The 19,898-nt window shown below is 42.8% G+C and overlaps 1 protein-coding gene across 1 annotated transcript in view; it reads right to left on the bottom strand.

Moving 5' to 3' along the window:
• Positions 1-8,612: 8,612 nt before the first annotated feature.
• Positions 8,613-19,898, bottom strand: part of EEF1G (eukaryotic translation elongation factor 1 gamma) — a 37,447-nt gene continuing 26,161 nt past the window's right edge. Inside the window, exons 9-10 of the mRNA XM_075837312.1 lie at positions 11,898-12,022; positions 8,613-8,900 (exon numbers count right to left, since the gene is read on the bottom strand). Of these exons, the coding sequence (XP_075693427.1) occupies positions 8,742-8,900; positions 11,898-12,022 (284 nt within the window). The 3' untranslated portion in view covers positions 8,613-8,741. The remainder of the gene's footprint in view (positions 8,901-11,897; positions 12,023-19,898) is intronic.

The following is a 19,898-nucleotide window of genomic DNA, read 5'->3' on the forward strand; positions in this document are numbered from 1 at the left end:
AAGGTCGCAATTATTGTCTCTAGGACGGGAGGGATTTCTATCAAGAATAGGATCTATAGTCCTATTAAAATCTCCACAAATTATTAAAGTTGCCTTTTTTCTTTGACTGAACTATATACAGTAGAATATTTTTTTTCGGAAATTTATGTTGATGAGTGTGGGGTGCGTAAATATTAACTATGGTAAATGGTGCATTGTTAGTGGGACATATACTCACCAAATATCTACCCCCTGTGTCCGATATCAGAGATGTTAGTTGAAATGCAACAGTATCTCTGAAAGCTATCAAAACTCCCTTTATTTTTCCGTTGCATGAGAGTAAAATATATGCGGGAAATATCTATTACATATTCTAGGGGCATCACCTTCATTTAAGTGAGTTTCTTGGGCACAAATTATGTCACATTTTTGTTTAACGCATTCTTTCCAAAACAGAGACCTCTTAAAAGGGCTATTGAGACCTTTAACATTCAAAGTGCATATCTTAATAACCATTTTGAGAATTTTACATATGCTATAGGTATAACTATGAGAGTTACTGGTGACATCGCATTGCTTAATGAAAACACATCTCGCATACAGAAGTTTCAAGTGTAAATGCAGCATTAATTGTCTAAGAAAATACCATGGAAGTAATCGAAAAAAAAAAAACATTAACAGTTGAAAAACATCCCAAATATCTGAAAATTTTGGGTAAAAAAGTATTTGTTCTAAGTGAACCCGTCTGGACATCCTAGGATAGTCACTTGACATCAAGGGGTCTGGAAGTACAAGATCAAAAGAGAAAAAAAACAAAATAAGGTGTGCATCAGCAGGATACATGAAGTAGTTGAAGTGAAAAGAGCAGGTATCTTTTCAAAAAGTAAGTATCGCAACAATTTAAATCTCCAAAATTTGTTTTACTACATTTCAAGTAGCTGGAGTAGAAGAAGCTTCATGACATTCTTCAGTGAACCATCCTTGTTGAATAGAAGCTGGTTTCTTTCTTTTTGGTGATTTGTTGTCGCCATCTAATGGGACTTCTAGAGACCATTGCTTCCGTAAACTGGCTGTTTCTTTAAGAGAGGAAATAGAGTGAGTCGTTCCATTATGCCAGATTATCAACTTGACTGGAAAACCCCACTTATAGGGTATATTATGTTGTCTCAAAACCTGGGTGAATGGAGCAAATTCTCGTCTTCTGGCTCGTGTGGCTATTGATAAATCTGCATACAATGAAATATCTTGAAACCTTTCAGGACGAATCTTTGTAGTGGCTGCAGCCTTCAGTAGCGCATTTTTTAAATGAAAAAAATGTATTCTAGCCAGAACATCCCGAGGAATTGCAAGAGCCAGGTGTCTGGGTTTAGCATACCTCCCAACTTTTGAATTCGGAAAAGAGGTGCATTTTAAGCCACGCCCCCTAACCACGCCCAATATCCCGCATAAACACATCAAATCACGGCCAGATCCTTCTTCAAATAACAAGATCATATTCTCACTGCGGATCTCTAGACTGTCTGGATATCACAGATATTATGGATCTGGTTATGTCGTCTTTATATTACTTTTCCTATCTTGGGTATAACATTTGCTCATCACGGCAGCAGCAGCTGCAGGACAAAGCAAAAGGCAGAGAACAATGAAAGTCAAGAGGGAGACCCTGTGGTGGATGACTTTTCAGCTGACAGGTAGCAGAGTTACATGATGGGAATTTTTTTTTCCAGTTGTGTAACTTTGCTACCAGTCAATGGAAAAATCATCCACATGTGCTCCCTTGTAAATCGCTCCACACACAGCCCCCTTGTAGATAGCTCCACACACAGCCCCCTGTAGATAGCGCCACACACATCCCCCCTGTAGATAGCGCCACACACAGCCCCCCTGTAGATAGCTCCACACACAGCCCCCCTGTAGATAGCTCCACACAGCCCCCTGTAGATAGCTCCACACACAGCCCCCTGTAGATAGCTCCACACACAGCCCCCTGTAGATAGCTCCACACACAGCCCCCTGTAGATAGCTCCACACACAGCCCCCTGTAGATAGCTCCACACACAGCCCCCTGTAGATAGCTCCACACACAGCCCCCCTTTTGTACATAGTGCCACACAACCCCCCTCCCCATTGTACATAGTGCCACACAACCCCCATCCCCCCTTGTACATAGTGCCACACAACCCCCTTATACTTTGTGCCACAATGCCGCCAGAGCGGAGAGCGGTAGAGGTAGCCGGCCCTACTGCTACAACTCTCCGCTCTGCTTTGATGTCACTCACCGTCAGAAGAAGGCAGGAGTCTTGCCGCGGCGTTCTCACTGGTGTCGATGCCGGCCCGAGAGTGGACCAGTCCAGTCATCCGACCGGTGAGGTCAGATGACAGGTCAGGTGACTGGACTGGTCCACTCCCGGGCAGGCATCTATCCCAGTCAGAACACCGCCGCAAGACTCCTGCCTTCTTCTGATCGCTGCTGCAGACGTCCGGCACACAGGGCGCCTATCAGCAGCGATCAGCTGTTTTGATAGAGCTGCAGCAACGGGACCGCGGGACAGCGGTGAGAAACCAGGACTGTGCCGCCGGATCCGGGACGGTTGGGAGGTATGGCTTTAGGGACCCTGTGGGCCCTATCAATTAGTAGATCCCTTTCCAAGGCGTTGGAAATCAATGCTGTAAATAAATCAGCTAAATATACTCTTAGCTTGTCATCTGTAATATTTTCAGGTATATTCCTGAATCGAATATTATTCCGCCTAGAACGGTCTTCTAGGTCAGCTAAGTTCAGCCTGATAAGTGCTAAATCATCTTCTGCAGAATTATGAGCGTCCACCAAACTATTAGGAGCTGTGGTGAAATCCTCCATCTTGTCCTCTAAATGTGCCGTTCTTTCTCAGTTCAGTGAGAAGAGATGATATTGCACCATGAATGTCTGCATGTATAGTTTCTTTTAACTCATTCAGCAGGCATTTCATATCAGATAGTGACAGGAGGCTCTGTTGAAGACATGGAGTGCAAGGGAGCATCACTGCCTGGGGAAGATGTGGCAGCAAATTCCCCCATAGACTTGCTGCAGCGATTCTGGAGAGACAGAGGAGATTGTCTGGAGATCTCACCTTGACCGGACTGCTGAAGAGTCGGGAGCGGGATCCTCACACTTCTAGCCACGTTGTCACGAGGAGACGACCGAGGATTTCCCTCTTGCAAGGTGGAGGCCGATGCACCATGCGGTCCGGCGCCATCTTGGTTCTGTGCCACGCTTGAGAAGGAGGTAAGTTTGGCCGGGCTTCCCAGCTTTCGTCTCGTCCTGGTCATTTCGGCTGATGCACTGGATTAACCGCCGATTAGTGAGAGTAGGTAAGGTGGTTATTTTGGCAGTTACGTGCCTGCTTTGAGCCGTTTTGTCCCACTGATGCACAGAGCTAACTTTTCCTGCTGCTACTCCGCTCTACATCCGGCCACGCCAGTAGATGTTTTATATTAGAGAAGCACAGGGTGTGCCTGCAAGGAAAACAATAAGGTTAAGTTCACACATAGCGTAAATACCGCAAATTTTCCACATCTGATTTTGTTGCGGAAAATCCACAGTATAATACAGTAGCAGCAAAGTGGATAAGATTTGAACAAATCTCATCAGCACACTGCGTAAATGCTGCGGTTTGCGTTATTTTAATCCGCAGTATGTCAATTGTATTTGCGTAAACGCTGCTTATTCGTTGCGGGTCTTCCCCATTGAGTTCAATGGAAAGGTAAAACCCGCAACAAATATCAGATGTTGCGTTTTTTAAAGCAGCGATTCAGAGGCAGAAAAAAAATATATATCTTATGCTTACCCAGAATTCTGTGTTGTTTTTTTGTTCAGGCTGGCCTCCTGGGATGACATTTCACCCCATGTGACCGCTGCAACCAATCACAAGCTGTCGCCATGGCTACGTAAGTACGAATGTTGGTTTTATTTCAGGTGCAATTTTCCTGCAGCGGACATTTCAGTCGAAAATGTATTTTTTTCGCCCAACATTCCCTAGCTTTTACGCAGCGTATCCGCCCTGTGTGAACTTACCCTAACAGCCTTGATCCAACATGAGATCAGATGTTAGAGGACATAGAAGGCATTTGTTAGCCACATGGAACATAATATATCAAACAGAATTGCTTCAGCTAAGCTGTAGATATAGAACAATTCAGTACAACAGCCCTATTTGCCAGGCCAATCATCTGGACATCCATGCTTGCAATTTGAACACATCAGTTAACCCTCTCACTGCTACAGGGGACTTGATCCACAGACACAAGCTCTAAGGCTACAGTTACATAGCCACTTTGGTAACGCAACATCAAGTTGCAAGATTTGTGTGACCTGCTGTCGCATGATTGTTTTTGGGTGCCTTTGCTCTGAAAGTTACAGCAGCACAAGAACTGTGCATCGGGAGCTTCATGAAATGTCTTTTCATTGTCAAGCAGCTGCACACAAGCCTAAGATCACCATGCGGAATGCCTAGTGTCAGCTGGAGTGGTGTAAATCACACTGCCACCGGTCTCTGAAACAGTGGAAGCGTGTTCTCTGAAATGAATCACATTTCACGATCTGGCAGTCTGACGGATAAATCTGGGTATGATGGATTCCAGGAGAACGCTACCCAAAAGAATACATTGCACCTACTGTATAAATTGGTGGAGGCGCAATAATGGTTCAGGACTGCTCTTCAGGGTGGTTTTGGGATAGTCCCCTTATTACCAGTGAATGGTATATACAGACATTTTAGGTACTCACACACGTAGATTTTTTTTGTCGATTTTCCAGCATATCAGCATCATTTCCGCCGCAAAATCCACACGTGTAATGTGCAGATTTTGTGGTGGATTTCACCCCTTCTACATTGAAAAGGGTGAAATCCACAGAACAGAATAAGCATTCTGCAGAATTGAAAATCCACAGCATGTGCCGATTTCCATGCGGTAATTGTGCAGCAGCACGTGGATGAGACTTTTTAAAATCCCATTGTCTCCTGCAGTAGTAATCCGCCCGCAAACTGAACGGCAAATCTACAACAAATCCACAACCTGTGCAGAGGGCTTTAGACAATTGTGAGTATCTAAATTTGTAGCAACAGTCTAGGTAAGGCCCTTTCCTGTTCCAGCATGAAATAAATAACTCCATCAACCAAGAGGTGGTATAAGGAAGAGTTTCTAACATGGTTAGCAATATGTGCTAAACTTATCATACAACTTGCGCCACTGATAAATTTGGCGCATCTACCTGCTCTATAGCTGCCCGTACACAGCTGACCCTTTCGGCCAAGAATTGTTATAAAAATTTAAGCAAACGAGTTTATGATGGCCGACTATTGTCTGTCAGAAATGTGAGATTTGAGGCCTAGTTCACAGTTTTTTGCAAAAAGAAAAAGTTTTTTTTGGTTTTTTTTTACATTACATTATTCTTCTCCTCTCTGGCAGTCTGCCAGAGAGGAAGAAGATTCAACTGGTGATCGCTGTGACAGGCAGTCACAGCCATCACCTGACGAGAGACCACTTCGAAGCTCGGTGATACAGCTGTCTAGACAGCTGTATCATGGAGCCCCTTACCTTCGGCATGGATGTGATCGCTATGACAGGCTGTCACAGCGTTCACATAGCGGAGCGCCTGTCGGCGCACAAGCGCTGCTGGGAGTAGCAATGTGATCGCTGTGACAGCCTGTCACAGCAATCACATGACCGGCATCCTCACTGAATGATCTCCGGGTGAAAGCTCCGTGATATCAGCTGTCTCGTATCAGAGCTCGTCACAGTCGGCATGTAAGCGCTGCTGTTAGGAGCAATGTGATCGTTGAGGCAGGTTGTCACAGCGATGACATGACCAGACACCACCCTGAGTGGTCTCTAGTTAAAGTTCCATGAGACAGCTGTATCACGGAGATAAAGGCCGCCGGGGAGCAGCAAACCTGCTAACTCTGCAGGACGTTCTGGAACAGCCCTGCAGAGTTAACTGCAGACCACCCGGACGTTTATAGCTCATGGGTGGTCCGGAAGTGGTTAATGACCAGGCTTGAATAACCAGATAAATTTTTCTGTTTTTGCACCTCTGCATTTCAGCACCCATAACTTTATTTTTTCATTGACGTGGCTGTAAGAGGCCTCATTTTATGCAGCGTTATATTATTTTTTTTCTCCCCGCAGTTCGGGGGTAGAAAAAAAAAAAATTATCTGTACAACGTGAGTGCAAGAAAAAGCCATTCTCGCAATCATTTTTCTTGTTTATTTTGTTTGTTTCACACAAAATAACCTAACAGATAAAAACAAGGGGACATACACAAAAACACCGAAAAAAGGCCATACTTACAAATGGACACAGCCAGGTCATCAATAGTGTATGTGCAAGTGATAATAGGTGTGAAATATAGGGGGCAGTAATGAGTAAAGTGCATAAATAAAGATAAATGAATAATGGGGTGCCAGTGTGTGAAACATGGAGGGATAGTGTGCAGGTCATGAGGCGCAGCGTGTATAGCCAGGTAGAAGCCTATTTGTGACGCCTTGATAATTCATAGAGCGGGCTACCCTGCTTACTATGTCAAACAACAACACACCATGCTCTCCCAGCATCATTTTTCATTATTACTTATATTTGCTTCTTATGGACACAGCCGGGTTTTTCATGCTGGGAGAGTATGGTGTGCTGTTTGACAATTCATAGAGCGGGCTACCCTGCTTACTATGTCAAACAGCACACCATACTCTCCCAGCATGAAAAACCCGGCTGTGTCCATAAGACGCAAATATAAGTAATAATGAAAAATGATGCTGGGAGAGTATGGTGTGCTGTTTGACATAGTAAGCAGGGTAGCCCGCTCTATGAATTATCAAGGCGTCACAAATAGGCTTCTACCTGGCTATACACGCTGCGCCTCATGACCTACACACTATCCCTCCATGTTTCACACACTGGCACCCCATGCACTTTCCTCATTACTGCCCCCTATATTTCACCCCTATTATCACTTGCACACACACTATTCATTATTTTTTTTTACTACACATCCCATGCACCACACGCCACTCCCCTCAAGACTAGTGGGAGTGGCTATTATTGTAAGCACCTGCTCACACAACATAACCTGTTAAATTAATTCTTCAGGTTATTACGGTTGTGTAGATACCTAGCATGTGTAGGTTTTTTGTTATGTAACCTAGGGGCCATAACATATTTTATGCTAAATGACTGTTTGGGATATTATTTTTTTAATCCCATTAAGGTATAACTTTATTTACAACTATTGTCTACTTTGTGTATTCACATACTCTGGTATGCCAATACATTATATTTTCACTTTGCCTGCTGTTAGGGCAGCACATAGGCTGCTGTTAGGGCACACGGTGTCAAACTGAACAGACAGCCCTGGGGTCCTTTATAGGTCCCCTGGGCTGACAGCAGAGGGATTCCCTTGTCTTTGATCACATCACCAGGTTTCCAATGGCAAGATTCAAGAGGAGAGTTCTTTGATCATGCCACGGCGATCAGAGTTGAACAGCTGGGGTTGGAATGTTTTCGGCCCCCAGCTGTGTTCAGCAAGCTGCTCTAAGATCAGGAGTTGTAATCTACAGCTCCTAGGATGAGCGCTCATCAGCTTCTTCTACAGCGAAGCAAAAAGACGTCGCTGTAGGCGAAACACATGCACCATCTGCCGTTAAAAGACAGTGAGTGGTCGTTAAGGCGTTAACGTTCCAAACAGTCTGTATTAGAAATGTAATTCTTCATGTCATCTGACTGGAGATTTGCAGTATTAACATTCTACTGCAAACAAACAGCTGCCACATCCAAGTCTTTAGGATGTGGTGCTTTGCACAATGTACAGGTAGGCAATGTAATGGTGTAGCCTCTGCTGCATTGTGTACACTTGGTCAGCCACATTGCACATGAAAAATGACTCCCTTCGTAATACAAAATTAAAGCTAAATCTGTATAAAACCAAAAATGATATAAGCCTGGACAAACCCCTCCACAAATGGCATTACAGCTATAATTTTGCTAGGCACGTTTGTCTTCTCATTTAGAAGTTTCCTAATGCATGTGTACATGGGCTAAGGCGTGAAGAGCTTACACGGATTTCTTTGAAAGGAGCTCCGTAGAGGTTGCTGGTATGTGGCACGTGTAAAGAATTCCTACTTTGACCATAGCAGTGACCCCATTTGGACAGTTTGAGTACTGCAATGTGCAATAATGCGCTTATTCTTTCTACCTGAGGTTAATGGATTATTATTTTCCTTTCAAGCAGGAGCCCAGTTGGCTTAAAAATTATGCACATTTTTTATCGCGTAATGTTTGGTTACCATTTCTATTTCTTACATCTCAGAAATTGGGGCTTGGAGATCCAATTTAGGCCTGGTTCATACAATGCAGTTTGTAATGCATTTTTAGAGACAGCGTGGTTAAAAGAAAAGTTTCACACTCCTACTGCCTCCTTTAGGATCGACTCTGAAAACCTACTGCGCAAGGAACCTCCAGGCTTCACTCCTGTTAACTGCAAGTTTGTCTCTGCATCTACCATTTTATAGCGCAACTGCTTGCAAAAAATTGTGTGCAAGGTATGTTCAATAGATAAACTTCATGGAGAGAAAAACAGAAAAACTGCGACATGACAGCAGAGGTTTGACTTTTTATTTTTTGTGTTTGCCGTCTTAAGTTAAAAGGTCTGAGTGTTGTGTTTGAAGAGAACAGTTAATAGCACACTCTTCAAAAGGACAGACATCTCCTCTCTTCCTCCCCAGGGTCCTCACTTGAAGATTTTGCCCTGGTTGAAGGGTTTGCCCACATGCTTGAATTCTCCTTCCCAGCAGAAATACTCTTTCACCAGGGTTTTGCACTCCTCACTATCAGAGTCCAGCTTTCTCCAGTTGTAAGATTCATAGTCTATTTGCCAATCCTCACTCAGCTGTGAAGAAAAAGATTTAGGTGTAAAATAACCAACAAATAGTCCATTTGCCAAGTATCACTTGAAGGTGTTAAAAAATAATTCATATCATATTGTTTTTAATATGATATTAACATAAATTTTATTTGTGTTCTCGTGTTCTACTTTTTACTTCTCTATGGGGGCTGCCATTTTTTTTCATCTGTGTCGATTAACGACACATACAGAGATGGAATATGGCACATACAACCCCATAGAGAATGCTAACGGTAGCCGTTCCATTCTCTGCAGCGTACGCTATCTGTGTGGGAACGGCGCATGCGCCGCTCAAACAGACCAAAATGAAGCTCGTTCGCTGAGTGAAATCCGGCGCCATTTTCATGTGGACCGGAAGCCGTTGCCGGACAGTAAGATGACTACTTCCGGCCATATGGTCAAGGAAGTGAAGGTGCAAGGAATAGGAGCGTATATTTTACAGTCAGAGATGTGTGACTGATTTTATACTTGTTACTGCAACAGTTCTTAATAAAAAGTTTTAAAAAAAACAACTGAATAGGAGCGTAGGCGGCAGGAGCAGGTAATTTATGTTTGTGTATGTGATGTGTGTATAATGTTCGTGTGATACTGTCTGATGAGCCCTGTATCTAATCCTCCTACACTGCAGTTGCTCAGAAAATGGCACACAGTGTAGGAGGTCTGAAGATTCAACCCCCTCCTTCTCCTGGCACGAGCCAGAATAAGGGAGGGGGGGGGGAATTGTGTGAGGACACTAGTGTCTACCCCAAATTTGCATCATAAAGCAATGAGGTTGCTTTACCACATTGACCATGCTGCAATTTTGGGAACTGCTCCCTCTAGTGGCCAGCACATAGAAACGTTATAAATTAGAATCCAATTTATAATATTTCCAGACTTGTGAAAAAATTAAAACAATGTGTAATCACCTAAATATTAATTGTTTAACTAAAAAAAAAAAAGAAAAATTCTAGAGACACATTCCCTTTAAGATGTCATGGCAGATGGCCTTTACCTGACAAATGTCTGCCATAGTCTCTGCAGCGTTTACGCTACGTGGAACTCGGCCTAAAGCTGCAGTCTTTGCAACGGAATTTTGCGCAGAAATTCCACAGCATTTACGGTAGCAGCAAAGTAGACGAGATTTAGAAAATCTCTTGCCCAAGGCGGGGGGCATAAACCGCGGCATAAACCTTAATAAATTGACCCGCAGTGCAGAATGTAATTCTGCAGTATGTGAATTTATGCTGCGTTTTCGTTGACTTTCTGTTGTGGCTTTTCCCCACTGAATTCAATGAGGATGAATAACTTGCAATAGAAAGCCAAGTGTTACAACTTTTGCCGCAGAGTATCTACTGCAAAAAAACTAAGCGGAGGAGAAAAAAAAAAATGAAAAAAAAAGATAACTTACCCAAAAGTCTCCTTCCCGCAGTCCGGCCTCCTGCGGTGACATTTCATCCCATGTGACTTCACAGGCTGCAGCATCACATGGCTTGCAATGTCATCCCAGGAGGCCAGACTATGCGAAGGGAAGAGGCAAGTATGATCTTTTCTTTGTCTTTCTTCTCCCCAGTGCTTTTGCCACTGCGAAAGTTCAGGTCGAAAGACCTCACCACGTTCCAGGTTGGAGATGCTGTGTGATTTTTACACAGCCATAAACGCCCCAAAAAACAGCTGAAAATACAGAGGCTGAGCACCTTCAAACATCTGCCCATTGATTTCTATGGGAAAACCAGTTTCGTTCCCACAGGGCATTTTTTTACATGGTAGTTTTTAAAAACGGAGCGTAAAGAAAAACAAAAAAAAAACACCCACGTAAAGAAGAAGTGCATGTCACTTCTTGAGCCGTTTTTCGAGCAGTTTTTCATTGGTCAATAGAAAAACAGCTCTGAAAAAAGGCTGTAAAAAAAAAAAAAAAACGCTTTATGCATAAAAAAAAAAAAAAAAACAACTGAAAATCAGAGGCTGGTTCCCTTTAAAACAGCTCTGTATTTTACGGACGTTTTTTTGTTAAGCGTGTGAACATACTCTAAACCCGGCCTTAGCGTTAAAGAGGCTCTGTCACCAGATTATCAAATCCCTATCTCCTATTGAATGTGATGGGCGCTGCAATGTAGATAAGTTTTAAAAAAAAACAAAAAACTTTGCCATCATTTTATATATTTATGCAAATGAGCTTTTCAATGGACAACTGGGCGTGTATTGTGTTTTTACCAACTGGGCGTTGTGAATAGAAGTGTATGACGCTGACAAATCAGCGTCATACACTTCTCATCGTTCCCACCCAGCTTCTTTCACAGCAGACACAGCGTGACGTCACCCACAGGTCCTTCAACCTTGTCGTCGGATAGAGAAGACACATGGGCTCCAGGCGTCCAAAAGGTTAATATGCACGTCTCTAGGGAGTTTGCTATGCTTACCTGCACATACCCTGCACTGTACTCTGACGCCTGGAGCCGATGTGTCTTCTCTCTTCCGACGCCAAGGTTGAAGGACCTGTGGGTGACGTCATAATTCCCAGCCAGCTTCTTTCACTCCAGACACACAGCGTGACGTCACCCACAGTGTATTGTGAAAAATACAATACACGCCCAGTTGGTAAAACGAGAAAAGATGCCCAGTTGTCCATTGAAAAGCTCATTTGCATAAATATAAAATTGCTCATAACTTAGGCAAAAATTATAGTTTAAAAAAAAAACAAAAACACTGCTGTTATCTACATTGCAGCGCCCATCACATTCAATAGGAGATAGAGATTTGATAAACTGGTGACAGAGCCTCTTTAACCTCTGGTACATAAGCATTCTACAGGCTTGTGCTAGGAGATCTTAGAAACATCTAGCTGCAATGTGAAACCATGCAAGGAGCTAGTAAATATAAGAAAAGATTTGGCGGTGTTTTTAAATTCGTGCCTAAAATAGAGCTGTCGATTAAAGTGTGAAATGTCAGGAAATGTCCATTGTGCCAAAAATACAACATTCAGACCAATTCTCAGAAACTTACTTTGAATGCCAAATCCTGGCCTCTGAACACCCACATGCCAGAGATTGAGCTGTCATTGTTGGCCCCAAACAGGATAACGCTGGCAAAGCCTGTTTTACGCAGCTTGTCTAAACGCTGGAACATACCTACCAAGGAAATGGGCAGCATTTTTAAAAATCTTACAAAACAAAAAGAAATACAACTTTATAATTCATCATTGGACACCTCACTATAGAGTGACCTGACCAAGCTGGATCAGCCAGCTCTATCCCCTGGGAATGGAGACCAGATGATCACTTGTTGTTTCATGGAATGTTTTGTCTTGCCAGGATTAAAAGACAAGTTTAATGATCAGGTTTTAAAATAGTCACATTAAAGTCGCCAAATACACCAGTCACATCAGCGTGCAGACCAGTGTGATAACCTCCTTCCACCCAGCTTTAGAGCCACTTTCCCAAGCTGCACCCTATCTTAGGAATGTAATACAAGTCATCAGCAGACTTTTTTTTCAACACTACCTTAACCCCTTAAAGGGATGGTGTTGCCAGAAAAACATGTTTTTTTTTAAAAAATTAAACATTTAGTGTGTGGGTGATTAAACATTGTTCAAATTTTTTTATTTTTTTTGGCACGAGCCAGGAAATATTATAAATTTCTAATTTATAATACTACCCATTTTTGGTCACTAGATGGGGCTGTTCCCAAAATTGCAGCATTGCAACATTGGGTTAAAAGCCCTCGCTCTAGTGAGCTCTCAGCATCCCCCCCTCCTTTATCCTGGCTAGTGCCGGGATAAACGAGGGGTTTGAAAGGTTTAACCTCCTACACTGTGTGTCGCCATTTTTTGAGGTAACCCACAGTGTAGTAGGTTTACATACAGTAGTAAACACACAAACACTAACATACATTGAAATCTCTTACCTGCTCCTGCCGCCGCGGCTCCCTCCGGCCCGTCCGCTCCGTTTGCTGCCGCTGTTCCATGTGCACAAGTCCGGAAGCCGCGACCGGAAGTAGTAATATTACTGTCCGGCCGCGACTTCCGGTCCACAGGAAAATGGCGCCGGACGGCGCCAATTTCGAATAGGACTGTGTGGGAGCGGCGCATGCGCAGTTCCCACACAGACGCCGTACACGGCAGTCAATGGGACGGGAGCCGTTCGCAGTCCCTATGGGACTGTGGCTGCCGTATTCCATGTCTGTGTGTGTCGTTAATCGACACACACAGAAATGGAACAAAAAATGGCAGCCCCCATAGGGAAGAAAAAGTGTAAAAATAAGAAACAGTAAAACACAAACACACAAATGAATATAAACGTTTTTATTAAAGCACTAACATCTTTAACATATAAAAAAATTATTTGCGATGACACTGTTCCTTTAAAGAGGCTCTGTCACCAGATTTTGCAACCCCTATCTGCTATTGCAGCAGATAGGCGCTGCAATGTAGATTACAGTAACGTTTTTATTTTTAAAAAACGAGCATTTTTGGCCAAGTTATGACCATTTTTGTAGTTATGCAAATGAGGCTTGCAAAAGTCCAAGTGGGTGTGTTTAAAAGTAAAAGTCCAAGTGGGCGTGTATTATGTGCGTACATCGGGGCGTTTTTAATACTTTCACTAGCTGGGCGCTCTGAAGAGAAGTAACATCCTCTTCTCTTCAGAACGCCCAGCTTCTGACAGTGCAGATCTGTGACGTCACTCACAGGTCCTGCATCGTGACGGCCACATCGGCACCAGAGGCTACAGTTGATTCTGCAGCAGCATCAGCGTTTGCAGGTAAGATCGACTTACCTGCAAACGCTGATGCTGCTGCAGAATCAACTGTAGCCTCTGGTGCCGATGTGGCCGTCACGATGCAGGACCTGTGAGTGACGTCACAGATCTGCACTGTCAGAAGCTGGGCGTTCTGAAGAGAAGAGGATGTTACTTCTCTTCAGAGCGCCCAGCTAGTGAAAGTATTAAAAACGCCCCGATGTACGCACATAATACACGCCCACTTGGACTTTTACTTTTAAACACACCCACTTGGACTTTTGCAAGCCTCATTTGCATAACTACAAAAATGGTCATAACTTGGCCAAAAATGCTCGTTTTTTTAAAAATAAAAACGTTACTGTAATCTACATTGCAGCGCCTATCTGCTGCAATAGCAGATAGGGGTTGCAAAATCTGGTGACAGAGCCTCTTTAAGAACGCAGCCTAGATTGGGCCTTAAAGGAACAGTGTCATCACAATTTTTTTTTTAATATGTTAAAGATGTTAATGCTTTATTAAAAACGTTTGGATTAATTTGTGTGTTTGTGTGTTACTTTTTCTTATTTTTACACTTTTTCTTCCCTATGGGGGCTGCCATTTTTTTTTCCATTTCTGTATGTGTCGATTAACGACACATACAGACATGGAATACGGCAGCCACAGTCCCATAGGGACTGCGAACGGGTCCCGTCCCATCCACTTATGTGTACGCCATCTGTGTGGGAACTGCGCATGCGCCGCTCCCACACAGTCCAATTTGAAATGCGCGCCGTCCGGCGCCATTTTCCTGTGGACCGGAAGTCGCGGGCGGACAGTAAGATTACTACTTCCGGTCGCGGCTTCCGGACTTGTGCACTTGGACCAGCGGCAGCAGACGGAGCGGACGGGCCGGAGGGAGCCGCGGCGGCAGGAGCAGGTAAGAGATTTCTATGTATGTTCGTGTTTGTGTGTGTTTACTACTGTATGTAAACCTACTACACTGTGTGTTAGCTCAAAAAATGGCGACACAGTGTAGGAGGTTAGACCGTTCAATCCCCTCGTTTATCCCGGCACTAGCCAGGATAAAGGAGGGGGGGATTCTCAGAGCTCACTAGAGCGAGTGCTTTTTTCCAAATTTTGCAGCAAAAAGCAATGTGGTTGCTTTACCACATGCAATGCTGCAATTTTGGGAATAGCTCCATCTAGTGACCAGCACTGGGAAATATTATAAATTAGAATCTAATTTATAATATTTCCTGACTCATGAAAAAAATAAAAAAAATGTGAATAATGTTTAATCACCTATACACTAAATGTTTAATAAAAAAAAAAAAACATGTTTTGCTGGCAACACATTCCCTTTAAAGAGGCTCTGTCACCACATTATAAGTGCCCTATCTCCTACATAAGGAGATCGGCGCGATAATGTAGGTGACAGTAATGCTTTTTATTTAGAAAAACGATCCATTTTAAGAGCGATTTTTAGCTTTATGCTAACAAGTTTCTTAATGCCCAAGTGGGCGTGTTTTTACTTTAGACCAAGTGGGCGTTGTACACAGGAGTGTATGACGCTGACGAATCAGCGTCATACACTTCTCTCCATTCACTTACACTGCCTATACTATACTGCAGTGTCCTGACAATGAATATACATTACCACCAGCTAGGACGTGATGTTTATTCAGAATCCTCACACGTCTGTAGCGTCTCTGAAATTTACAGCAAGGCAAACGTAATCTCGCAAGCTTACGATGTAACCTGTCATTTCAAACGAGACTACGCTTGCCTTGCTGGAATCTCACAGAAAATATTCAGAAGTGTCAGGATTCTGAATAAACATCCCGTCCTGGTTGGAGGTAATGTATACTCATTATCAGGACACTGCAGTAATGTTAGTTCTTGTGTATGTAGCTGCACATAGCGATATCGCTAGTGCAGTGTAAATGAATGGAGAGAAGTGTATGATGCTGATTGGTCAGCGTCATACACTCCTCTTCACAACGCCCACTTGGTCCAACGTAAAAACACGCCCTCTTGGGCATTAAGAAACTCATTAGCATAAAGCTAAAAATCGCTCATAAAGTGGTTTAAAATAGATCGTTTTTCGAAATAAAAAGCATTACTGTCACCTACATTACAGCGCCGATCTCCTTATATAGGAGATAGGGCACTTATAATCTGGTGACAGAGTCTCTTTAAGGCGGAGAGCCCATTTTTCAAATCCGACATTTTTACTTTATGTGAGAATACCTCTGGAATGCTTAAAGAGGCTCTGTCACCAGATTTTGCAGCCCCTATCTGCTATTGCAGCAGATCGGCGCTGCAATGTAGATTACAGTAACGTTTTTATTTTTTAAAAACGAGCATTTTTGGCCAAGTTATGACCATTTTCGTATTTATGCAAATGAGGCTTGCAAAAGTACAACTGGGCGTGTATTATGTGCGTACATCGGGGCGTGTTTACTACTTTTACTAGCTGGGCTTTCTGACGAGAAGTATCATCCACTTCTCTTCAGAACGCCCAGCTTCTGGCAGTGCAGATCTGTGACGTCACTCACAGGTCCTGCATCGTGTCGGACACATCGGCACCAGAGGCTTCAGTTGATTCTGCAGCAGCATCGGCGTTAGCAGGTAAGTCGATGTAGCTACTTACCTGCAAACGCCGATGCTGCTGCAGAATCATCTGTAGCCTCTGGTGCCGACACGATGCAGGACCTGTGAGTGACGTCACAGATCTGCACTGTCACAAGCTGGGCGTTGTGAAGAGAAGTGGATGATACTTCTCGTCAGAACGCCCAGCTAGTAAAAGTAGTAAACACGCCCCGATGTACGCACATAATACACGCCCAGTTGTACTTTTACTTTTCAACACGCCCAGTTGTACTTTTGCAAGCCTCATTTGCATAAATACAAAAATGGTCATAACTTGGCCAAAAATGCTCGTTTTTTAAAAATAAAAACGTTACTGTAATCTACATTGCAGCGCCTATCTGCTGCAATAGCAGATAGGGGCTGCAAAATCTGGTGACAGAGCCTCTTTAAACCTATCCAAGCGATTCTAGACATGAGGCTTTATGTAGGTGGTAAAATTTGGTCGATATATTCAGTGTTTATATGGGAAATATAGCAAAATTGAGAACACTTTAAACATTTCTGAACTTAAATGCATCTGGGGGTTATACCACCCAAAATAGTTATTAGTTCACATCTCCCATATGTCTACTATACGTTAGCAGCATTTTTTGAACACTTTTTTTCTAGGTTTAGAACATAAGCTGCAATTTCTCATATTTTGAATAAAATGTCATAAGCCTCTTTTTTTTTTTTAGGTTCCAGTTCAGTTCTGAAGTTGCTTTGAGGGGCCTATATATTAGAAACCCCCATCAAACACCATTTTAGAAACTAGACCCCTCAAAGTATTTAAAACAGCATTTAGAAAGTTTATTAACACTTTAGGTGTTTCACAGGAATTTAACGCAAAGTAGGTGAAATTTACAAATGTCTTTTTTTTTTTCGGAAAATTGTATTTAATTTTTTCTGTAAAACAGAAGGTTTTACCAAAGTAACGCAGCTCAATACTTATTGCCCAGATTCTTTAGTTTTGAGAAATATCCCACACGTGGCCCTAGTGCGCTAATGGCCTGAAGCACCTAGAGGATTTAGTGGTCTCCTTTTTATTAGGCACCATGTCCGGTTTGAAGAGGTCTTGCGGTGCCAAAACAGTGGACACCCCCTCCCCCCCTTAAAAGTGACCCCATTTTAGAAACTAGACCCCTTGAGGAATTCATTGTAGTTTTCATGGGGTGCATGCGGCTTTGATCAGTTTTTATTCTATTTTTAAGAGCCGTGTTGATTAAAAAACAGCAAATCTACTATTGTTTTTTACAGCGTTCGCTATAAAGGACATTCACTTTATTCTGCGGGGCGATAAGATTACGGCGATTTTTTTGTCTTATGGCGTTTGCACAATATACTTTTTATAAAAAATCATTAACTTTTTGATTTGCCTTATTCTAAGAGCCATAACTTATTTTTCCATGAAGAAAGCAGTGAGAACTTGTTTTTTGCATAACGAACTGTAGTTTCAATCAGAACCATTTTAGGTACATGCGACTTTTTGATCTCTTTTTAGTCAATTTTTTGGGAGGTGACGGGACCCAAAAAATTTATTCTGGTATGGTTTAATATTTTGTTTTATGGCGTTCACCGCACGGGACCGATAACGAAATACTTTTGTAGTACAGGTCGTTACGGACGCAGCGATACCAATTATATGTGGTTTATTTTTTATTAATAAAAAGGACCGACAAGGGAAAAGAGGGATTTTTACTTTTAAAAAAATTTTTTTTTTACACAACTTTTTTTTTTTTTTTTACTTTGTCCCACTAGGGGACTTGGAGGCAGGAGGCCCGGATCGGAATTTTAATACACTGCACTACATGCGTAATGCAGCGTATTAGAGCGGTCAGCTACTCCCTGACCGCAAGCATAGTGGGTCCTGACTGACAGGACCCACTAGGCTTCTGTAGATGGCATAGCCAGCGGCCATTAGGCCTCCAGTTGCCATAGCAACCATTGCCGCCCGCTACAGGATACGTAGCGGGCCGTCGATGGTGGTTTAAGCCCCAAGAAGCCGCAATTGCTATTGAACGTGGCTTCTAAGGGGTTAGTCAGTGGGGACACCACGATTGGTCCCCGCTAAAGGAGCTGCGACAACTGCTGTACGAGACAGTTGTCACAGCTCCTGTATGTGTCGGGTTGCCGGCCGATATGGCCGTTCCTCCCGCGACATACTTTTCAGTCACTGAGCGCGAACTATGCACTTACCATGATGGAATAGTACGTTGTGGAGCGAGAAGGGGGTTAAGAAAGCCAGCAGCTTGTCCCTTCATTCAACCTTGTCTGTGGTTTAACCTACAGATACATCATGAGCCTCCAAGTCAATCAAAATAAAATTATATATATATATATATATATATATATATATTTTATTTTTTTTCAATAGGACAGGCTGCATTGCTTTAAAAGGAGGCCCCTGTGCACAACTTTTAATGAATGTGTAATCTAAGCGGTTAGACAAGGGCGGTATGTTTTGGTCAGGGTGTCTAAAAAAATTTTTTTGTAAAAGGTAGTAAAAAAATAAATGCAAAACATATTTCAAAGTCAATCCTTCTGTACAAATATAAAAATCGGCCATTGGATCGTAAATTTTTCTGACTTCTGTTGGTTGTTTATGCAGCCCTAACGCAGGGCATAAGAAATGTGACGGATTTAAGCTTTTATTTATATAAAACCCATTTAACCCTCCTCAGGACAGCCTGTTCTGGCATTAGGGACAAGGATTTTGGGGCCTTTTTATTAGAATATATTTTAGACACCATGTCATGTTTAAAGAGGTCTTATGGGGCCAAAACAGTGGACAGAGCTGGGCAGAGCACACCAGGGTACATGCAAGCTGGGCAGAGTACACCAGGGTACATGCAAGCTTGGCAGAGCACACCAGGGTACATGCAAGCTGGGCAGAGTACACCAGGGTACATGCAAGCTGGGCAGAGTACATCAGGGTATATGTAAGCTGGGCAGAGTACATTAGGGTATTGGGCGGAGTACATCAGAGTATATGTAAGCTGGGCAGAGTACATTAGGGTATTGGGCGGAGTACATCAGAGTATATGTAAGCTGGGCAGAGTACATTAGGGTATTGGGCGCAGTACATCAGGGCATATGTAAGCTGGGCGGAGTACAGCAGGGCATAATAGGATGATTTAATAATGGGGTGAATGAATAATAAAATTAATACTCCATGGATTGGGGTGGTACACTTTGAACCAATCCTTTATACACAGGCCGGGTTTTTGGGTATTGTACAAAATATCTGCACTCCCAGTATTGCCTCATCTTCACCATATAGTATAAACATGTTAAATTTATTCTGTGGGTCGATAACATTACAGCGACACCCAATTTACTTTTTTACTACTTTCCCCACAATAAAAATTCTCTTTCTAAAAATAAAAATCACGTTTTAGTGTCACCATTTTCAGACAGCCATAACTTTATTTTTCAGTTGATATAGTTGTGGGAAGGCTTGTTTTTTACATGACGAACTGTAGTTTTTCTGGGTACCATTTTGGGGTACTTGCGACTTTCTGATCACTTGACATTTTTTTCTGAGACAAGGTGACAAACCATAAAATAGTTTATTTTTCTTTACTGTGTTCACAGTGCAGTAAAAAGAACGTGATATTTTTATAGTTCAGGTAGTTCCAAACGTGCCAGTATGTATCAT

The sequence above is a fragment of the Rhinoderma darwinii genome, chromosome 9 (assembly GCF_050947455.1).
Source record: "Rhinoderma darwinii isolate aRhiDar2 chromosome 9, aRhiDar2.hap1, whole genome shotgun sequence".
In the NCBI taxonomy this organism is placed as follows: domain Eukaryota; kingdom Metazoa; phylum Chordata; class Amphibia; order Anura; family Rhinodermatidae; genus Rhinoderma; species Rhinoderma darwinii.